Source organism: Corvus moneduloides, chromosome 20 (assembly GCF_009650955.1).
Source record: "Corvus moneduloides isolate bCorMon1 chromosome 20, bCorMon1.pri, whole genome shotgun sequence".
Classification (NCBI taxonomy): domain Eukaryota; kingdom Metazoa; phylum Chordata; class Aves; order Passeriformes; family Corvidae; genus Corvus; species Corvus moneduloides.
The window spans coordinates 4,765,716-4,788,707 of NC_045495.1; the positions used below are offsets into that span (position 1 = coordinate 4,765,716).

Below are 22,992 nucleotides of genomic sequence, written 5' to 3' on the forward strand. Positions count from 1 at the left end.
ACGTCCCTGCGGAGCCTGGGGCAAGAGGGACCAGAGGATAATGAGGACCCCCTGGAGACAGCGGGGATCCCGACGGTGCAATAAGGACAGCAGTGCTCCGGGTGGAATAACGGGACCCTCTTGGGGCAGTGAGGACAGCAGCATTCTCGTTGGCATAACGGGATCCCCGGTGGGACAGAGGGAAGGAGGCAAGAGGGACCCTCGAGAGGCAGGAGGGACAGTCCGGGGTCAGCGGGGACCTCCAGGGGACGATAGAAGACCGAGGAGGCAGCGGGGATCCCGGCGGGGACAGCTGCGTTCCCGGTGGGATAACGGGACCCCCTGTGGTGCACAGGGGAGGAGGCGCGAGGGACCCTCTGGAGGCAGGAGGGACTGTCTGGGGACAGCGGGGACAGCCCGGGGGCAGCGGGGCCCGGGTGGGGTGTCGGGATCGCGGCGGAGAGTGCGGGGACAGCAGGAATCGGGAGACAAAGGGGACAGCAGCGAGCGGGAGGCAGAGGGGACCGCAGAGCCCCCGGTGGGGTATCCGTGACCCCGGTGGGACAGCAGGGACGCGGTGGGGCGGAGGGGACGAGGAGGGGTGGAGGGCACCGTAGGGAGCGACTGGGACCGTGCCGGGGCGGCGGGGACAGCAGAGACCCGGATCGCACGGCGGGACCTCGGCAGGACACGGCGACACGGCGGGCAGAGGGGACGGCGGGTCCCCGGGGAGCGGCAGGGACGGTGCTGGGCAGGCGGGACAGCGGGGACAGCCGTGACCACGGCAGGCGCGGGGCGGCGCGGCGGAGCCTCGGTGCAAGAACGGGGCACCGTGTGGACGACGATGGCAGAGGGGACAACGATAGGCCGGGGGTGACAGTCGGCCCCGGGGGGGACCGCAGAGCCCCGGGGGGGCGGCGCTGGGCCGTATCCCCCGGCGGGGCGGAGGGAGGGCGGCGGCGCGGGGAACGGGAGCAGCGGCACTTTCACGAACTGTCCACGGGAGGCGGGAGAGGCGGCGGCGGCGGCGGTGGAAGGGGGGGCCCGGGGGGGGCTCGCCCAGCCCAGCCCGGCCCAGCCCTGCCCGCCCCGTCGCTGCCCCGCCCCGCCCTGCCCAGCCCTGCCCGCCGCTGCAGGCAGCGCGGCACCGGCACCGGGCACCCCTTTATAGGCTCTGCCCGAGGGGGTGGGGGGCGGCGGCGGCCCCAGCCCCGAGGGGGCGGCTCCCCCCTAAAAGCCGGCGGCGGGACGCGCGGCGGGCAGAGGCGCGGCCGGCGCTCCCCGGTGCTCCGGGGCCGGCGCTCCCCGGTGCCGCTGCGGCTCGGCCCGCCATGCCCCCGCGGGGGCCGCTCGCCCGGGCTCCGGCTCCTCGTTCCCGGTACAGCAGCAGCAGCAGCAGCAGCCGCCGCCGCCGCTACCGCTCGCCGCCGCCTCGCCCGAGGCTCTGAGCGCCGCCGCCACCGCCGCCGGGAGACCGCGCCCGCCCCGGCTCCAAGATGCTCCGCCAAGGTGAGCGCCGCACCGGGAGGGCACCGAGTGCCACGGGCACCGGGGGCAGCGGGGCCGGCCCCGAAGTTTGTCTCCCCGCCGAAGTTGGGGCCGCGCCGCCGGGCGCCCCCCGCCGCCACCGCGTTACCGGCACCGCTACCGAGGCTCGGGCACCCCCCGGGGAGCGGCACCGGCAGGAGCGCAGCGCGGCGGGGAGGCGGGAGACCGGGAGGAGCGAAGGGAGGCAGGGCAGGCGCCGGGTCCCGCAGGACCGGGGACGCGGCGGGTCCCGCCGGCAGCGGGGTACGGCGGGTCCCGGAGGCAGCGGGGATGCGGCGGGCGCGGGAGGGGTCGCTGCTCGTCCCTCAGGGCGAGGGAACGGGAAACGGGGCATACCGGGAAGCGCGGGGGATTCGGCGGGGAAGTTGGGGCGAGCCGTCCCGTTCCGCCCCCCCCGAGGAGAATCGCTCCGCTGTGACATCACGCGATTTCCATGGCAACCGCCTGGGACATCATCAGGGAGCTTTGTGACATCACAGCGAGGGGAGCAGCCGGCCCTCCCGGGGGGCCCGGGACGGTGGGGGAGGCAAGACCCCCAGCCCCGCTGCACCTGGGGCCAGTCCCAGGGAGATGCTAGGGACAGCGGTGCCATGCTGGGGTACCCCGGCTGGACCCCCCGCTGCTGTCCCATGGCCGGGGAGGGGGCGGCCGCATAGCCCCAGGCCCAGCCCTCGCCACCAGCAGCACATGCCCGTCTCCGACGAGGCTCGAGCAGCGGGAGAAGGTGCCAACGCTGTGCTTGCAGCCCCTGGCATTGAGGTGCGGACCCCCAGGCAGGGCAGAGCCCCCGCTGCCACCCCAGGGATGCTTTTTCCCACTGGGGGAAATGTCACCTTGCGGCTGTGGGGCCTCGCACTCGGATGCTCCTTTCTCTGGCTCCCGCCTCAGCTTTGTTTGGCGTATTAACCCAACCAGGCTGGATGACTTGAGAATAAACCCCAAGCCTTTGGAGCAGTCCTGGTTTTCAGCCTTGATTCCCAGCCCTGGTGCTGCCGGCTCAAAGAAAAGCATCATCCAGGCTGGGAAACTGGGAGTCTGAGGTGGAAGCAGGCAGCGAGGCTGCTGACAGGGTTGGATCCCACCAGGGGTAGCCTGTTAAGGTCAAGATCTACAGCTTTCATTTGTGGAGCTAGAAAAACAAAATGCAAATTGAAGAGCCTGTGGGCTAAAGCAAAACCTATTCTTAAAGTTTTTTGTCTTGTTAAGCAAGGAAATAGAGTGCCAAATAGGCTTTGTTAAGTGGCAGTCTAATTAATAATTTAAAATCTTGTAGCTGTCTTTCATTAGAATTTATCTGTACATCAACCACAAAATCAGTCAAACACACTCATTTATAAGTTAATACCGTTCCTGAATAATTCAACAGGCAGTTAGAGGAGGCCTCCATCCTGCCGACAGGTTCTTCCTCCCTGCCTCACTGTGGCCAGGTGTCCCTGGGCAGGGGGTCCCCGTCCCCTGCATTCACCCCAAGGGGGGTGCAAAGGGGACACCCAACATGTGAGGCAAGGGCAAAAGAGGACAGCTGCTGCTGGGGCGCTGGGCTGGGGCCAAACCCCTCTGCAGGGCTCGGGGGCGACTGGTTTTGTCAAGGATGGTGGCAACGCAAGGCTGTGCTGGTGGGTGGCAGCACGGGCTGATGGTGGCACTGCCACCGCCTTCCACGTCCCACTGACGGGGACCAGGGTTGAGGCTGGGGCCTTGGCAGGACTTGAGGCAGCAGGAGCTGTGCGTGGTTGACATCTCCAGAGGAGGTGGCTCCGAGGGGACGGCTTCACACGCGGTGCTGCACGGGCAAAGTCGTTTGCAGCAGGATGGCGGCAGCATGGCTGGGGAAGTGCTGTGATTCCTGGGGGCATTTTGGGCCTCCTGCGCCCTGTGAGCTTCGTCCATGGAGTCACCGGTGGGATTCAGGGTGGATTCCGTGTGCTGAGATGTCGTTGGTGGCGTGGCAGTGGGTGACAGCGTAGGGTGCAGCTCCATCCCGGGTGGGGGTGTCACAGCCTTGTCAGAGGTGGCCGCAGGCAGCTGCAGGCAGGAGTGCAACACTGGTGATGCAGGAGAAGGAGATTTCCAGGTCAAGGATGACACCAAGGTCATGGGCAGCCACATCCCTGTCCCTTCCATCGCTCATCCCATCGACGGGGCGTCCAGCCTCCATCCCTCCCTGCCAGGGCAGCAGTCAGTGGGCAGGGTGCAGGCGCAGGCTGGACTGCGGTTCTTGCGCCGGGGAGCCAAGAGCCCAGAAACCTTTCTGCTTATAAAAGTTTAATTTCCTAAAGAGCTGATAGGAAGCCACAAGCTCTCTGTGCCCGGTGAAGCAAGGGGGAGGGGGTCAGGATGCGGCCCAGGCTGTCCCTGCGGTGGTGCTGGGGGGAGCGAGGAGGGCTCGGCAGACGAGACCTGCCTGGACCTGGAGTTGAGGCTGCGATGCGAAGGAGCCGTCGCTGCTCAGTGACCTGCACTGATGGAGCCTGGCAGGGTCAGAGCCGTGGCCACGCTTGGCTGGATGTTATTCCCACCTTTTGCCTAAAATGCTGCACCCGGTGCCCCACAGTCCCATCTGGGTGCCGGAGGCTGTGGGTGACGCTCCAGGTGGCCTCCAAGCGCTGCCCTAAAAACATCAGTGAACCTGCTGGGGAGATGTAAAAATATGCATTTTCCAGAGTGATTTCACACCCGTCTTTCCCTGAAGCACCTGGCGGTGCTGGAGCCGGCGGCACGGGCCGGCATCACGGGCAGGGGGTTCCGTGGTTTGCAGGATGAGGCCACGAGTGGGATGTCATTGCCTTGGGGCCGGGCAGGAACTTGGGCTGCTGGAAACTGATGGGTTTTGACAGCAAGAGCCAAAATCTTGTTTGAAGGCAAAAGCCAGGCAGGGAAGTGTGGGAGCCTGGAGGGACGTGGTGGTGGTGGCCAGGTGTGACCAGGGCTGTCTCCCATTGGGGTGTCCCCTGCTCCTGGCAGTGCCCCTGTGGGAGTGTGGACACAAAGCCCCCCTTGCAGAAGAGTGACCCAGGACACGACTGCCTCAGCCGCACATCACTGGGGCAGCCACCTGTCCTGCTCTGCCCCACATTGGGGCACCCCTGGGTGACACTGCTGCCCGTCCCCACCCAAGGGAGCTGCTCCAGTCTCCCCCAAACAGCCAAAAACTTGGGCTTTGTTTGCAAAGTGCAATTCCAGGGTTTAGCCACGATCAGTAGAGACTCGAGTTATTAAGAGCAGATTATATTTGCAGAGCACTTTGGTGGAGCAGCAGCAGCAGCACAGGCACCCACACCCCAGCAGTGGTGGCTGTTGTTTGGGTTCCCAGCAGGTTGGGATGGGCGAGGTGTTGCCCTCGTTTGGAACCCACTGATGGAGGCTGGAGTCTGATTGAAGAGCAGAGGCAACAAGTGGGAGGTTGCAGGGAGAGCCGTGAGGCCGGGAGCAAGCGGGATCCTGGTGGGAGTCATTGAGGAGGAGCCAGGGGTCCGTGTGGTGGCACGGGCAGGGGTGCAGGGCATGGCCTCAGGAGCACCACTGGGATGCAGGAGCATCCATGTCCTCTCCAGCAAGGATGCTCTTTCCCTGCTATTTTGGGTGATGCTGCTCAAGCCCAAGGTGGAAGGAGCTGGCTCAGCCTCGGGATCCTCTGCCAGCAGCAGGGCCGGTGCTGTCCTCACTCCGGATGTCAACACCGCGTCCCATCTCCCAAATCGAGGAAGCACCAATCCCACCGATCCCCCTGTACCATCCCTGCGGAACAGCATCACCATGGAAACCCACAGCCCTGCGCCTGCCGCCCGGCAATCAGAGGGGGGACACTTTTAGGAATATTATTTTTACTGATGGCAAATGGTGGAGGCTCGGTGCTGACAAAGGAGATGAGCCCAGTGCTGGGCATCGCCTGTTTTCCCAATGGTCGGTCTTTCTCCTGCTTTTCCTGCCGAGGGCACGTGCTGGTGGGGCAGCCGCGGCTCTGCCCGGGTGTTAAGTGCGGGCAGGGCGAGCGGCAGATGCAGGACGGGGAGATGCGGGGGGCAATCTTCTTTGTGCAGATTAGGATTGGGGGTTATTAAGCGGAAAATGCTCCATTTGGTGTAGAAAGCTCCTTTTCCTTTTTAACAGCATATGTGCCCGCTGGCTGCTTGCTTCCCGGTGGTGTTGGCACAGCGGCTCGGAGCCGGCACGGCAGCTTGGAGCCGGCCCAGCTTTGGTGAGCAGCTTTTAGCGATGCTCCTGCCTGGGCTGGGAGAGCTGCGACCGCTCACGGTGCCAAAAGCTGGTTCCACTCAGGGCTGCGTCTCTCACGGCCAGCGGGATGGGGTGGCTGCGGGATTTGGCCCTGGAGATGGCACAGCAGGCTGTGTGTCCATCGTGGTCCAGGGCACCCAAACAGATCCCGTCTGTGGGGAGAGCGCGGTGCTGGAGCCGGAGGGTGTCAGAGGTGCTCCACGTGCTCCCCAAGTCCCGGCATCACCATCACACGGGGAGGATGCAGCCGCTGTTTACTGGGGAGCAGCGGCAGGAGGGAATTTGGCTGCTGCTGCTCTGGCAGGGCTCCTTACGGAGCAGCCCTGCAAGCGGAGGGGAGGTGCCAGCGGCTCCGCCAGCCCCGTGTGCCGCACTTGGGAACCGCTTTCTATTTTTTTCCAGCTGCATTCGCACCAGCGTTTGCATTGGTTTGCTTGGGGAAACCCCATCCCCGTGACCGCGGGACCCCCACGGTGCCACCCGAGGGGCGCAAAGCTCATCCTTGGGCACGGAGAATGTCACGGAGCTTTTTGGCTCGAGGTGACCTGGGTGAGATCTTGTCCATGAGACCTTCACCCACCTGGGTATCCATGTGCTTTTGGGATGCGCTTGCACCGGGCAGAGCCCTTCTGATCCCCCCGGGGTGAAGGCAGATGGGGACAAAGGCTGCCGGCTGCATCCGCTGCCGGCTCCTGCCTCCCTCAGCCACCCTCCCTTCCTCCTTCCCCGCTGCCTGCAAATTCGGCATCCCATCGGGTGCTGGATACAGCCACCCTGCGGGAAGCACACCAGAGCCAGGAGAGGGGTTGGGATGATCCCCCGTCGGCAGGGGTATGCCGGGGTGTTTGTGCTAACAAGCCCAGCATATTATAATTTCAATGGAATTTAAAAAACAAAATAGTCCTCAGACAAACGACTCTGCAGTGCCTCTGCCAGGGCCTAAGATCTGCTGCTATCTATTTTTTAATAATTGAGGGTAATAAATATGTATTTCTTTCTCCTTTCTCTCCGTACGCCGCAGCTTGTCAGCTCCCTGCGTCTCTCCTCTGATCAGGCCCCATCTTTGCCGCGCGGAAAGGAAAAGAAAGGGAAAAAAAGAAAGAGAGGGGAGAGAAAAAAAAAAAGATTCTTTAAGCGAAAAGGATTAAAGCCTTGAAAGTAGGTCTGCCCGAGCCACTCGGCTCTTCCTGCTCCCTGCCAGCCGCAGATAGGGCCAGGGACAAGAGGAGCATCCCCAGGTGGTGGAATCCGTCCCCGCGGGGTGTTTTTGGGTGCAGAGCCCGGCTGGGCAGCGGCAAATCCCCCGGGGAACGCGGCTGAGGCTGGGCAGAGCCGCCGGGAACTTGGCAAACCGCTGCTCAGAGCCAGTTCTGCTCCGGCGGCAGATATCCCCCGGCTTATTATTCCCTCTGGTTTTCAGATGGAGATGTTGGCTCGAAGACGCGGAGGGGGTTTGGCGGTGGGGCTGAATGTTTGGCCATGCTGCGGGACCCCCCCGGCCGCGGGATGCTGGGGCGGAGGAGGCGCTGGTGTGAAGGAGGCGGCTATTTATAGCTTCCCTCGGCTTTTGTTCCTTTTCCAGTAGAGCTCCTCTCGAAATAGAAACAGTGCCGACTGCGCGGCCGCTCCCGGGGCCCAGCCGGGATGCGGGGGGCACCTCTCGGCCCGGGGCGGGGGGATACCCCAAGCTATGAGGTGCCTTCGCGTTGGGCATCCCCCCGTCCTGCATCCCTTGAGACGGGGCTGGTGTGGGTTGGGGAGTGGGAGCCACCTCACTGCACCCTCCGTGTGCTGGTGATGCCCGTCCCGACCCTGAGGGGGGTGAATGGCTCTGAGGGGAGCATCTCTGTAGGGTGACAGCACCGGGTGCCCCTGCGGAGAGCAGGTGAATCCCTCGGGAACGCCCCGACAGGGTCTGTCCTCGTTTTCCAAGCTCAGCCGTTGCCTCTGCTTTTCCCTCCCAGCATCCCACAGCACCCCCTTGCTCCCCTCCCCACACTCCATCTCTGATCAATATAGCTGGGAAAAACAAAACAAAACAAAGTAAATATTTAATACGATCCAGGGAGCCACAGCGAGCGCTCCCCCCGTCTGTCTCCTCCAGCAGCCGCTCGCAGCAGCTCCCCGGCCCTAATGAGCCTGAGTGCAACAGGGATCGATGGCAACGGCAACCTCCGCAGAGGGGTCAGCTCTGCCACATCCCCTGTGCTGCACCGGAGCTTAGGCGTGGCCCCCCGCGCCCCCCAGGGCTGCCTGCCCCCCTCATCCTCTTCCTCTTGCCCCGTTCTTCCTCTCCTGTGTCCCCTTTGTCGTTTCCAGGTCCTGGGAGGGATGAAAGGTCTGCTGTTCCATCACAGCCACGTGGGACATGAGCTGTGTCAGGCATCAGCTCCAGACTGGGGGATTCCTCAGGGGTGTGGGATGGGGTGTGTGTAGGGCTGTATCTGACATGGGATGAGTGTGTCTGTCCCCACACTTGTGGAGCAGATCCCTTATGGATGGAGGTGGGAGCCTTTGGGGGACCCCGGATACCTTTGGAACTGGCCCAGGCTTTTTAACCAGAGCCAAGACAGTGTCCATGTTTGTGGTGTGACCAGGTGTGCCGCCTCCTCCTCCTCCCCAGCCTCTCACCCTCTCGCCTGCATCCCCTGGTGTGCTCCAGAGACCCCAAGTGCTGACAGAGTTTGGGAAGTGCCAGTGCCAGGTAACTGGCAGGCTGGTCCTGGCAATGCCAGCGCAGGACCTGCCTCATTGCAGTCCAGATCCACATGTTTTCAGAGTTTGGATGGTCCCTGTCACTCTAACACCAATGGAGCTGCCAGGTTTCCTGTCACCCTGACCCAGCTGCCCTGCGCAGGACAGTCCCCGTTGTGCCCCCCAGCCTGTTCCATCGGCGTAGGAGAGGGACCAAGCCTTGTCCCCAGCCAGCCATTCCATCAGCTGGACCTGTGCACCCCCCTGCAGCCTCATCGTGCCCTGGTGTCCCAGCAGGATGCAGAGGTGACACATGGGGAGGCAAAACCCAGGAGGACCACCAAGCTGTGCTCCTCTGCTACCACAACGCTTTGCAAATTGTTTTTCCATGGAAAAGTCAATTGTCCTTGGCGGTACCTGGGATGAACCCACGGCCAAATTCCATTCCTGAGATGTGATAAGAGGGATGCCCACCCTGCCTGATGCCCCTCGTCCAGCGGTGCCAGACCTCCAGCTCTGTGAAGCCTCAGCCTGGCTGTGCCCGGGGATGGGAACTGGATTTACAGCTGGAGAACAACTCGGTGTGCCCCGAGCACAGGGCAGGGAATGTGCATCTCCTGCCTCCCAGGTGATGCCGCCGAGCATCTTCCTGCAGCTCAGGGTCTCCCGGCTGGCAGAGGGCTGCAGAGGTGCCAGGGCAGGGCTCCCCCTGGGAAGTGCAGCAGCAGGAGCACGAGCTGGGACAGCAGTGCAGGACCTGCGTCACAGATGCAGCTTGTGGCAAGGTGCCGAGGAAGTTTTGCAGCAGCATTAGAAAATGTTGACATGTTTTTTGAAACAATTTCAGATCTGATATCTGCGCCAGATTGAGTTTGTAACCAGCTTTATTGTTTAAGCCTGCTGGGATTTCATCAAAGGCGTCTGCTGTTTACCCAGAACCATTTCATTGGAGAAAACAGCAAACAGACCTGCATTTCTATCTGATTTCACTTTTTCCTTTTCCTCCTGAATTTAAGTGCTTGTGAAAAGCATGGCTGATAAGGCAGAGCGGTGGATAAATCCCGAGGACTGGCGCGGTGGATGCTCTACCAGCTGCTCCAGCTTTATTAATAGACCGAAGGCAGTTGCTGGACCAGCTGCTGGGTGCCAGCCTGGAGCGAGGCACCCGCCTCGGGGGCAGCTGGGTATCCCCAGATGGTTTTGGGATCTCCATCCCGGCAGGCTGAGCCGAGTCATGACTCCTCAGGATGCCGAAGGCTGGGAAAAGGATCCACACGTAGCTATTTTAGTGCTTTGAGTGTGAATTCAGATTTAAACTAAGAGGGAGCCAATGCCTGTCCCTCCCCAGGGAGTGACCCCAGCAGGCAATGTGCTCTGTCACTCCATGACAAGCCAGGCCAAGGCAATGCAGCCACAGGAAGCAGAGGAGGATGAAGGAGAAACCAAACTAGAAAGGGACTTGGTGTAAACTGCATCAATCCTTCTCTCACATCCCTGGGGAATTCGGTGGCTGCCAGCCTGGCTCTGTCTTTTGCCCGTTGCTGACGTTGGAAACACGCTGGAGAGGAGGTTTAGGGGCAAGAGAGAGCCCAAGAGGGTTTTACAAGGAGCTGACCTGGGGGCTGCAGCCCCCTCTGGTGCTGACTGCTTTGCTCCAGGCATCTTCCCACAGCTCATCCCAGTGGTCACCCATCACCAGCATTGTTTTCTCCAGGGTTTGGCGTCATCTTCACTTGGGGATGGCCTTGGTGGCTGTCCCCACTTTTCCTGGCTTTTGGGACAGAGACACAACAGGCTGGGGTCAGTGGAGTCCATCCCGCTGCCCTTCCCGGAGTCCCTTCGGCATCTTCTCCCAGCTGCTGGCACTCCCTGGGCAGGTTGTGCCAGTGGCACCTCGCCGGCACTCTGAGGGCTTGTCTCGCCCATCGATCACACCTGCACGGTGACAATGTAATTTTTATCTCCAGTTGTTTATTTCTCAGACAGAACTACTTGTAAATTCCGAGAAGAATATACATCCCTGCGCGTGACAGATCCAGCACATGGCGATTAATCTGCCCTCTTAAGACCTGAATACAAAAGTGTCCCAATGTCACTCCTAGATGGGGTGTCAAGCCCCGGGGCAGCACTTTGGGGATCTGCAGGGACCTGGTGGCAGAACGTGCCCAGGTCCAGGTGATGCTTCCCAAATACTTATTGCATTTCCTACCAGCTCTGGTGGTCCCTGACTGATATTCCAGCTCTCCAGACTCAGGCTCCAGCTCCTCTTTTTGGGAGGTTTATGCAAATAGGACTTTTTTTTTTTGCTTTTTTTTTTTCCCTTTTTTTTTTTTTAATTCCTCAGCGCTGCTGCTCTGCTGTGTCCCAGATAGCAGAAGTGCTGAGGACAGGTGTTTGCATCAGGTCCTGCGGCACCCGTGTCCCACCCGGCCGAGGGGAGGAGGGATGCACCGAGGGGATATCCCAGGGGGAAAGGGGCAGGGAGCAGCCAGCAGAGGCCAAGGATGGAGAGGGGAAGCTCCTTTAATGGCTGCACTGCGCTAGTGAGGATGGACATTGATGGCAGTGCAGGTCTGTTCCAAGCTCAAGCACGGCCCTGTCCCCAGCGAGGGGCAGGACAAGGATTGGGGTGTCAATTTGGGCTCTGCAGCATCCCACAGCCCCATCGGCAACACCCTCTGTGCCATAAAGCCTCTTATTTACAACCTCCTACTCGGGAGCATCTGGGAAGCGAAGCGCGTCATTTCCAGAGAGAGCAAAAATGCTGCATATTTCAGTGTCTTTTGAATTTTTTAGGTTTCCCTGAACTGTGCTAATGGTTTGGTGGTGGCGGGGGGGAGGTGAGGGCCCAGCCCAGCTCCCGGCCTGCCTTGCTGCTCCGCCGCGCGGCCATCACTGCATTGCCGCTCTTAAAATATTCAGTGCTGTTGGCCACAATTTCACAGCGGGTCAAAGCGCGCCGAGCCAGCAAGAAGGAGGGAAAGTGTGACAACAAGATTAACCCCGGCCCAGCAGGCCCCGGCCGTGCTCGGCAGGCTGAGCACGATGTGCTGCAGCCACCTCGTCCCAGGGGACCAGCAGCGAGTCCAGAGGGGCCACGACACCCAAAATCCCTCTGGTTACCCAATCTTGCTGAGTCGGTGGCATCACCACCAAGAATGGTGAAGGGACAGTGAGAGCATCCAGAGTCCTGCTGGGAGGACTGAGCATCCCCTCCTTCTCCAAGCTGCTGCAAAGCAGGAGCCTGGTGCTGCAGTGGGATGAAGAGCTGAGGATGACCCCAGTTCTCAGGGACATTGCTGAGAGGCCTCAGTGCTTTTCACCCCAAGAGTTTGTGGTTCCCAGGCCTTGCACAACCAACAGTGGAGCAGCAGATTTACAATGCAAAAGAGCAGCTGCTTGAGCCCTGTTTGCTGACAGGGATTTAGTAATCCTGTCATCAGCCCGGAGTTTGCTCTCGGAGTCGCTGGCTTTGGCTGCCAGGCTTTTCTAAGGAAACTTCCGAGGCTGGGGGAAAGAAGTGAAGCAAAGCACGTGGTCTGTGCCCACCGTGCAAGGGGGATGGTGGGACCTGTCTGCATTCCCATGCGGAGCCTGGGGCACATGAGGGATGCTGCCATGGGGAGAAGGTGCATGCCAGGCTCAGTCCGAGGAGCCACGTGTTGTCCAGGAGCTGGAGACCCCCAGGAACTCCCTGTTGTATGGCTGAGGCTTGGTCTTGTGTCTCCTGCACTTTCCTTGGATTCTTGGTCGCGTGCCATGACTCCAGCGCTCGCCACCAGCGGCACGGATGATTGCGCACGCAAGCGCGGTGCCATCTGCAGGGAGTGCTGCGGCTGATGGATGCTCTCCTGGGGTTTTAAGGACACTCTGGCTGATTTATCAGGGTGTCTCCAGGGGTCAGGGTCATGCCATGGATCTCCATGGACAAGAGGTGGCTGCTGGGCTGGGTGTTCTGGCAAGGGGCTGGTAGCACTGTGACCATCCCGCTGTCCCAGGCAGCCACTTCCAACCCACCCAAAGGCAACCAGGCCTGTGGTGACAGCTCTGTCACTCCTTCATCCCCAGGGACACCTACTCTTTCCCAAAATCACGCTTCCCAAGGGTGAAGGGGCACATTGGTGTCTCTGCCATGCTTGGGGCTGGACCAGCAGTGCCCTCCTTGAGCTGGCCCCCTGGTTGCCCTCTTGCACTCTGTGCCGGCGGCAAGCCAAGCTCTTCTCCCTAATTCTCCTTCATCCCTGTTAATGTACCACCAGATGTTCTCATTATCCATTTAAACATATAATCCTCCCCCGAATCCCGCTAAGCTCCTGGCCTCCCCAATACCTCATGGCAGTGCGTTCCACAGGTTAATTATGCATTTTTAATTAATCACCAAGCAGAGAATGACCCATGAATAAGGGATATGAAGATACTTCAACTGGGAATAGTTGGCAAATTGTCCCCAGGCGGAGCCATGCCGGTGTCATGGTCTCCTTGAATAACAAGACTAGCTCTAAAAATTCCTGATTTGTGGATGTGACAAGACTGGAGGTTGTGACAGAGCTGTGCCCTGTGTGGATGGGACCCTCCTGCACCTCATATCCCTCTCCAAATTGGGAGGAACCACATCCCCACCAGAGCTGTCTGTGTCCCACCTGGAAATGATGGAGCAAGAACAGGGAGGAGGAGGAGTGAGGCAGGGAGGGAAAAAAAAATCACACGTTGCTTTAAAAAGACATTTTTGAGTGAATGCTGAATAGGGTTTGGGAAAATTGCCTTAAAGGCCTGTTCTCTGCAGGGACGGAGCTTTTCATGGAGCAGGAGTATTCTGAAACTTAATTGCACATTTGCACGGGCTAGTGTTTTTATTTCTCTCAGGTCTCTGAGGTGGTCTTTGAAGATTGCTGTCTCTCTGTAATGGTTTTCTTTATCTCAAATAAATTCCGCACACCTGCGAGGTGGAGCTGCTTGAAAGAAATTATGTCGGAATTGGCTCTCGATTTAATAAATCTGCAAATGGAACTGGGATGCGGAGAGGCGAGGTGGTTGGTGGGGCTGGCTGCACCTCCTCCCTGCTCCCCACCCCTCCTCTCCCTTCCCTTCTCCACCAGCTGGCTCTCAGCCTCTCCATGGGCCAGGAAGAGTGTGGGGCTGAGCAAAGAGAGTCCAGATCCTGCCTTTTCCCCCTGCTGGCACATCCGGGGGGGCTCCAGCTGAATGTCTGGCAGTGCATACCCTTCTAATGCCCACCTGGCTGCCTCCTCCAGCTACGTGCAACCCTGGCACAAACCCATCTGCGCTTCCAAAATCGAGATCCCTGCATCTAAACACTCACTTGATGGAGATGATACTACAAGCTGAATGCCCAAGGGGCATTCCCAAGGAATGTCCTAAGCACCTCCTTCAAGGAACTCCGATGCCATTATCTTTCCTGGCCTCACTTCGGGAGGTCCGGAGCTGTGGTTTGCCCCGGCAGCTTCTCCTGCATCACCCATCGCACGCTGCCGCCATTTCTCCTTCCCCGGGAATCGGTTCTGCAGCTCTCCAGCTCACCAGGGGACGTTTAGCCAGCGCTCCATTTTGGAAGCAGCTCGAAGCACCGGAGAAAAGCCCGAGGCAGGGTTGTGTGCCGCTGCAGCAGGCAGACACAAATCCCCGGGCAGCCGTGGCAGCGAGTGCCGGGCAGCCCCGGCTGTCAGGCGGAGAGGGATGGGCGGCCACAGAAGTACACAGACAGGTTAATGGCAGCCGTGGATGCTGCACAATTGGATTTCACCTCCCCGCTTCTTAAGGAATCAGCAGCTCTCCCTTGCTCAGAAATCCGGCGCTCCCCCTCTGCCCGGGAGCCTCGGGATGAACTGTCACCCGCTGAAAGCTCACCAAGGGCCATTTCAAACCCTCGCTCCCCTCGCCGGGCTCCCCAGACACGAGGCTGCCCGCAGAGGCCGTGCCACCTCCTGTGCGAGCCCCGGCTGCTCGGCTGCAGGTGAACAAGGCGCCGGGAGATTTTATTGCATTGCTGGATTTTGTTCCACTCTGTTATTGGCCACGATTGAATTTGCTGCCGTGGAGGCAGGAGCCGGCACAGCCGGAGCTCCCTCGCCGCCCGCGCCGCTCCGGTGGGACCGTGACCTTGTCTGGGTGCCTCGCTTAGCCCTCGGCTGGGTAATTCGGTGCCGGCGTGGGAGCTGGGTGTTCGTCTGCCTCCCACTGATCATCCCAGCGTGGTCCCTCTCCCTTGCTTGAGCCAAATCCTCGCTCTGCTCCACTTTCAAGCGTTGACCTTGGAAATGCTTTCAGGGAAAGCATCCGCCTTCCCAGCTCTCTCGTCTCTTTCCTACCCAATTATGTCCCTCTGTCCTCGTCTCCTTGGGCAGCTGCTGAGGTTTCAATACCCTGGGCACCACTGCAGTGCCTGAAGCCCTGTGCAAAGCATTCCCAAGTTTTAGTCACACTTGCTGGTTCATGGTGTCAGCTGGGAAACAGCATCTCATCTTCCTGCTGCCCTGTTCTAGGACTTACATAAAAAACACCTCGGTTTCCTGAAAATGTAGTTTCTTGGCCTGTTTTCTCTTTGGACAGCAAGCTGTGTGGCAGCAGAGCTGGGAACATCCCACCTTCCAGTGCAGGTGGCCTTGCATCAGTGCAATCCTGTGCGGTGGCACCGGTGCCCCGCTCCCTACACCAGCACAGGACCAGACCCCAGCCCTTAGCAGTGACACGGAGCCATCCCCAGCACACCGGACAATGCAGCTGTGAGGGGTCAGTGGGCAGAGCCATGCAGGAAGGCTGTGGCAGCCTCGTTCTCTCTGTGTTGACAGCCACAGCTCCTCTTCCCCACCAGCTGCACCATCGCCTCTGCCCCGTGATTGAATTAGGGGGCTGTAACCCACCCCCCTCCCGCCTGGTCCCTGGCGCGCCAGGCTCAGATGCTGAACTCGAGAGCCATAATTTAATAAGTCTCAGGCAGACAGTGCTCCGATAGCCGTCGGGATCTTTCGCCTCTTCTCTGCCCAGCCATGCACTGATTTATGCTCCCAGGTGACGGTTGGGATTTTGTCTGGGATTTGTGGTCTTCCGGGATGATCTTTTCCCAAAGCAGGAAGTCTGTGGGGTGAGCTGGGAGCAGGAGCGGGGCCATACAGGCTGTGGTCGGTGTGGTGTTCACCCTTCACTCGGCTGACTCTTTCTTTGAGGAGGAAGGAGACATGGGGGGCAGAGGGACCCCATTCCTTACAGCAGCAGCTGCTCTCGGGCTGCCTGGGCACAACGAGTTAAAAGTTGCAATTAGCAAAGTGCTGACGATGGAAAGGTGGGGTGGAAGCAAGCGGCACTAAATGAATCTTGAAAGGTTATTCCAATAAGCAGCAGCACAGTTTCCAGCTGCGCTCACTTTCCTGGGAGCTGGGGGACAAAGGATGGGATCCAGGCTGAGAGATACCAGGTGGGATAAGGGATGTTGCTGGAGGATGCTCAGGTGCCAGCAATGCCTGCTGGAGCGGAAAACACAGCAGGGGAATTAAAGCAGGAGGGGGACAGGCCACCACATCCCAGAGATGCTCATCCAGGGGTGTGGGGGGTGGGTCCTGCCCATTCTGTGGTTTTCCACAGGGTCCAAATCCTGTCACAGGCATGGAGCCCCGTGCCTCTGGCATGTGCATGGGCAGGGTTTTGGGGAGTGGTGTGAGCCACGCTGCTGTGGCAGGGAATCCTTGAAGTGTGGAGAGTGGTCCGTCAGCTGCAGCGGGGGCTGCAGGGGGAGCGGAGCTGGGAGCCAGGGAGGAGGATCCCAGGAAAGGCGTTGCTCTTCCAGCTGAGCAGACAGGAGCCCGGGCAGGCGCAGGCAGCCAGCGGTGGCCTCTCCCTGCCAGACGTGGCTGTTCCAGCTCTCTGCTGGTGTGACACCACCGAGCTATTATTAGACTCCAATTTTCTGTGGGTAGCTCTGAACTCCCCGGTGCCTCCAGCAGCTCGGCAGATGCCAGGGCAGAGCAGGATCTGCAGGCACTGGTGGGGACGAGGGTCCCTGGTGAGCTCAGTGGGTTGCAGTGAGGGGTGGCAGAGCCCCCCAGCACAGGCACATAGAGAGCTGAGCACCACAGCCTGGGCTGGAGCCACAGAGAAAACGGCAATTAGTTGTCTAATGAGAGCTTTGGCTGATGAGGAGGGCACAGAGCCCCTGAGAGCACTCATTGGGTCAGTGGTAGCTGAGAGAGATGCTGCCCCAACAGAGATGTGGGATATGGAGCTCTGCACCTCCAAAGCACATCTGGATTTCACAGCATCCCTCCAAAATGGAGCCACGGCATGCCCATCGCTGCCATCCTTGGCAGGAGGCATGTGGGAGCATGACAGGGCTGTGGCACACTGGGACAACCCATCCCGTGCCAGAGGAGGACTGGCATTGGGGAGACAATGGCATCTCCCTGCTTCCACCCTCTCCCAGCCTGGTTTCCAAGCAGGAGTGTTTAAGTGCCTTTTATGTTGTGACTGAAATGATGAAAGGCCCAAAAATGGGACTAACAAAGACGAGTTGTACTTCAGAATAAAAAACCCATGAAAGCAGCAGATGCTGTCATAGGAATAAATTGTATCAACAGCGATCAGATGGGAAGTGAAAAGTCAGAATGGAGTTGCTCCCTCTTTCCTGCTTCCAGTGAAAATTTCTGGGTCCATGAATTTAGCCAGAATCAGGTAGGATGAAAGGCTTTGTCTGACAAGGCATTTCAAAGGATCTGGGAGCCTCCAGAGATGTGGCCACTTGGACAGGGAAACGGAGCCCCTCAGTTTTAATGAGCATTCCAGTTGCCTTCCTTTATCCTTCTGCCAAGATCTTATTTTTGTTTTCTTTTCTTTTCCCTTAAAACTCCCGATTTCCGCTCTTTGCAATTCGTTTTAACTTTGCAAAATGTGCATTTGGGCAACAAAACATGAGGAGGAGGAGGGCAGAACATCCCTGTCACTCCATCCAGCCCAACCTGTTGCTTCTCACCAGAAAACCCCTCCTTGCTGTGGCCAGCACGGATCAGCCAGCACCACCAGTCAGCACCACCAACCTTCAGCATCTTCCCAGCCCTGCAACGATTTCCCATCTCCCCATCTCCCCTTTCCACAGCGACAGGATCCTACACGGGCTGTAATTAATAGAAATTAGACTGTCAAGACCTTGCAGCCCCCATCCCGTAATGACTTGGCCTTGCTGTGTTGGAGGTGCAGGGATCGGCCGCGGGCTCGAGAGCTGCCGGTGATGGGAACACATCCCGTTATCAAGCTATTTTTATTAAGCTTTTAATGCAGGCACTTGTGTGGTGCTGGGGGATGTGCAGCATGTCCACAAAGTCCACTCCCGGAGCGATGTTCAGGGGGATATTTTGGGATGGAATACCGGCATCAGAGCTAGACAAAGCAGGATATTAGCAGAGTGCCGTGTCCTGACCACGTTCATCGCTTGCGCATTCATTCCCAGCACCCAACTGCTCCAAACACACAGATTTCAGGGGCTTGGCAAAGCATTGCTGCTCAGTCCTCAGGTTCTCCACATCCCCACACATCCCAAGAGCTGAGTGGGAGAGTGACAGTGCCCAACATCCAACTGGGCACATGGCATTTCCCACCGGCTCATTAAGCCTCGGAACGGCCTCAGATGCCGGGCAGAGGAGCGGCACGGCTCAGCTATTCACACTGCTCTGCTTTTATCACTGCCTTTTTCATGAGCTGGTAAAAAGTTCAGTGCAAAGCACAGGAGAGGTCTCTAAAAGGCAGCCGTGCTCATGACCCAGCATGCTGGCTCGCGTCTCCAGCGGGGATGGGGTTTTGCTGGAATCTGTGGTGTTCGCTCGGCCGGTGACCCCCAGGGATGTTCACTTGGAGAGCTCGTGGCATCGCCCTGAGAGGAGACCAAGGGCATGGGGAAAGGTGCTGCTGCCCTTTTTGGGTGTGGAAGAGAGACCGGAGGCTGTGGGTTGGGCTCCAAATGACGCCAACACTTCTTTTTTGGTTGGGGGGAAGAAAATGTGACAGAGCCGGCAGCTTTGATGCCTGCCCGTCCGTCTCCTTCCCCCCTGCTGCAGGCAGAATGATGTGCTGCTGAATGAGGAAGAAGGTACATGACAGGCTCCAATTTGCCCTCTTCTCCACCAAACACAAGGACATCCAGTAAATCTGAAATGCAGAAAGGCTGAAAAGGGATGATGAAAGGGAGCCCACGCGGCATGGTACAGAATTCGCTGGTGGATCTCGGTGGCACAGGACACTGCTGGGGTCGGGACCTCAGCAGGATTACAAGTTTATAGGACTAATGCCCTCCCTATTAGCCATGCTTGCATAAAAACCTCTTTGACTCCCTGTGTCGGGTCACTCTCTGCTCCGGGCTCCAGCCAGGTAAAGATCCGTCCAGCTCATCCCCAGTTTCCCACAGCCTCCAGTTTTTCCATCTCCCGTGGATGTGGGCTGGATGGGGCAGCCGAGTGTGCACTGAGAGCCCAGGCAGCTGTCACTTTGCTCTTCCATCTCATATTTGCTCTGTTTTGGCTGTATTTCTGATCCTAAAGAAACCCTCCATAGCTCCTGGCCAGCTGCTGGCAGGGAAAGGAGCTGGTGAATCTGCTTTCGCTACACATGAGCTTGTTCAGCATTTGATACCGATCTGGCTGGTGCTCAGCTGGGGTGGGTTTTGTCATTTCATCTGCAATTGTTTAGCTGTAGAGCACCTCGAAGAGTTCACTCACCGGCTGTTTTACAAAGGACATGTTCTTATTACTGCTGTGAATGAACTGCTTTGCATTTCTGTGAATGGGAAGGAAAACTTGTCACCTCAGGACAAAAAGGGAGTGGAAGTATCTGATGATCCCCTGAGACGCCTCAGACAATCCACTAAGCTCAAGTCATCCTCCTGTATTTCTCTTTCCTTGGGGGCAATTGGAATTATTAGTCCCTTCTCAAGGACCTTGAGATCTCCCTGTCCTTTGCCAAATTCTATCCTGGCTTCACTGCAGGCTGCTGGCAAGTCCTGCCAGAGCCCTGTCCTGTGCTGGGGACCAGCAGAGGATGCCTGGTGCCTGCTGGGGGTCAGGACAGCAGTGCCAGGAGCCAATGAAACCCCTATCCATGCCTGGAATCCTGCTCAGGGTGTTCCCTGGTCCATGCCATCCTCTCCTGGAGAAGCAGGAGCATCCTGGTGTCCATCAACACCTCCAGCCACAGCAGGACCCAAGGACTTGATTAATCCATGTGCAAAGAGATGTGCCCTTCCCTTTGGCATTCCTGCACTCCAAAAAGGTCCCGGTGGCTTTTGAGATGCACAGTGGAGTGAGACACAGGGGCACAATAAACCCTGCAGCAGCAGCCAAAGGACACTCAGGAAAAGAAGATGGTCTCTTCTCCCTGATATCCAGGCACAGGATGTGTGGGAGTGGTTGCACCAAGGGAAGTTTAGACTGGACGTTAGGAAGCATTTCTTCACTGAGAGGGTGGCCAAACCCTGGGACAGGTTTCCTGGAGAGGTGGCTGATGCCCCAAGCCTGCCCAAGTGTTCCAGAGGCATTTGAGCAGTGCCCTTAATAACAAGCTTTAGCTTTCGGGCAGATGGACCAGATGACCATTGTAGGTCCCTTCCAACAGAAATATCCTATTCCATTCCATTCTATCCCATCCCATCCCATCCCATCTCAATGATCTGCCTCCAACTGCTTCAAGCAGCAGCCCAGCCTCCGATCTAGACAATCTCCTCCCAAACCTGCACTGAGGTGCTGGGGTTGTTCCCTGTGCCTGCAGCCACAGGACCAGCAGCATCCCACTGCAGTTTTCCTCCAAGGGCATCCCTGCCATGGAAGGTGTGCCCAGAACTGGGGTTAAGCAGAGCAGGTTATACTGGGAAAACACACTCTACACTCCCTCTGCTTCTGCGTGTGTTAGTCCTGAAAGAGGCATTTAAATTAAACAAGTTTCTATAGCCGAGTTTCAATCCCACAGCCACTTCCACCACTGACCTCCTTTTTTCCCCCTTCTTCTCTAGCTTGAGAGCAGGAGGAGGAGATGCAGACAGAGAAGAGTGCTAATTAAACAGGGAGTTCCACATTAGGGTACAAATCCTCTGGACTAGCACAAACCCTGCCAATTTCTGTATTTATTTATTATTTTTTCAGTACAATTGTAATTTCCAGTGGTGCCTCCAGCACCAGGAGAGAGTTCAGGGGCTGCTCTTGGAGAGGATTAGCACGCTGGAAGCATTATTACTTTCCATCGCTGTGAATTCAGGAGTGATTCCCTGACGGCTGCACTCTATATAGAAGTGAATCGGTGCTAATTTGTTTTTGAGGATCACACATCCACCAACATGTGAAAGACAATCCTGCTTCTCGATGTATATTTCGAGCCAGTGCTACAGCAAACAATGGAAAATAAGCAAGCAAAGGAAGCCAGACCTCCCTCGCCTGGAAAGCCAGAGCTAGAAAAGAGCGGACTTTCATTTTTTTTTCTTTTGCCCATGTGAGTCGGTTCTGCATCTTTCCAGAAGTATTTTAGGTTTTGGCCCTGCTGCCCATGGCAATAGACAGCAGGGGCTTGGGCAGCTCTCACATGGAAAGCCTCAGGGACGCTCTCTTGGACGGGATGCCAGAGAGACTGGGCATAAAAGGCTCCTTATTTTTTCCTGTTAAATCATCCTCGAGTTTAACTGCAGGAGAGGAATAAATGAACTAATTGAATCTGTAACGATGGAGGAGCTGGGCACCTGGCAGGGGAGCAGCAGCCCCACCACCCATCGCTCCTCTCTCTTTATTTGTGTGATTCAGAGGGACACAGTCTGTGGGGAGATATCAGAGCCGGCTGAAATGGAAGACAAAGCTATTGTTTCAAACAGAGTTATTGATTTTTACATTATTACACTATGAAATTTATGGTCTGGTTTCAAACTGCAATAGGAGTTAATGATCACCATCCAGAAACTTCCAGGTGACCTTGGGCGTGACTTTGGTGGAGGAAGGTGAATAGCTCCAGTTACCAGGTCAGCAAATGTAAATTGAACTTGCAACACCCTAAAGGACTTGATTTTGGGGTGCTGCTGGCCCCAGGTCTCCGCCCTGAGCTTGAGCTCACAGCAAACTCCAAGCTGGTTGGCAGCCGTGATGGAGTGGGGAAATTGGACCTTCTCAGCTCCAAACAAAAGTTGTTCCTGCTGTTAAGCCACGTTTTGCCCCCAGCCAGAAACACCATGATGTCCCCAGAGCTCCTGAGCACGGTTCTCCATCCTCAGCTGACCTCCCAGCACAGCTTGGCTGCCCAAGGGTTTGCTCCTTTCTGTCACTGCTGGAGAAGTGCAAACCAAGGGGCTCTGGGATGGATGAGGAGCACCCAGGGAGAGGAGGCAACACAGCCCAGAGCAGGAGAAACCCTGTGAGAGGGGAGAGCAAAGGGCAGTACCCAGAGCAGGCAGCTGCCTGCAAAGGCTGTGGCCCATTCCTTATTCTGGCTCTTCCATCTAAGTCACAGGAGGAGGATTTGCTTTCAGAGTGACCAAGAGGTTTGTACCAGTTAACACATGAGATACTGGTGACACAGAAGGGTTTGCAAAGGCTACAGCACTCCCCAATCTGCAGCCTTTTCCTGGCTTTTCTCTAAAAGGTACCTCCCGATGCATCTTTTGGCACCGGCCTCTTCCCAAAGCTTTCCTTAGCACTATTCCTTCCAAATTTCCTTGTATGCTTCTTCCTGTGGGAACAGTCTTTCCACTTGCCAGCCAAGGAAGGCAATTTCCAGCTGCTGGAGAAGGTTTTTTTTCCTTGTAGTGCCATCTCCCTGGAACATCCCTGACGCTGCACCCCGAGCTAAAGTCGTGTGAAGCCAGTAGCCTCCAAGCTCATCTTCTGCCTCGGAGGTCATAATTGCCATTAAATCACAGCTTGCCTAACCAAATTATGCAAAACCGAAATTATCTCCAATGATTTTTATGTTGCTGAAATGTTCCAGAACTGCCGGGGTGATGACTGGGGGATTGGGAGCAGCTGTCACTCCATCAGAAACCGTAACTCCCAACAGCTGGGATCTGTCAGTTATTTATGACACCGGTCGCAAAAAAAAAATAATAAAATGATGAAGGTGGATGGGTGGCTGCCACTCTCTGGCTGAAAGGCAGCTCGTGCAGAAAGCAAAGCCTCGTGCTGTGGCCTGGTGCTGGGAGCTGCAGCTGATGCTTGGGAGCAATCCCAGCGAGGATGCTCCTGCTGCAGGACCGCGGGGCAGCACCTAAGGGGCTTTGCAGAGAGGCTGAAAGGGAGCTGCTGCTCACTGGGGAATTTAGGCTTTGTGACAGTCAGCATGGGCTTGTTTATTTTATCCTCTCTGTTGCAAGAAAAAGGAAAAAAAAAGGAGAATAAGAGGAAATGAACCCTGCAGCTGCTAAGCACAGGTCTGACACTGCTTTGTCGAACCATCCCAGATCCAGAGTTGGGCTCTTGGCTCGTGCCCAGTTGCTTTCGCTACTCTGTCCTTGCCTTTCATTGTCCTTCACTTGGCTGGTGAAATTGTGAGCATTTGAGGCTTCTTTTTCTCCCT

General features: G+C 57.6%; 1 protein-coding gene across 1 annotated transcript in view; it reads left to right on the top strand.

Moving 5' to 3' along the window:
• Nucleotides 1–1,265: 1,265 nt before the first annotated feature.
• Nucleotides 1,266–22,992, top strand: part of RTN4RL1 (reticulon 4 receptor like 1) — a 29,913-nt gene continuing 8,186 nt past the window's right edge. Inside the window, exon 1 of the mRNA XM_032130158.1 lies at nt 1,266–1,488. Within this exon, the coding sequence (XP_031986049.1) occupies nt 1,476–1,488 (13 nt within the window). The 5' untranslated portion in view covers nt 1,266–1,475. The remainder of the gene's footprint in view (nt 1,489–22,992) is intronic.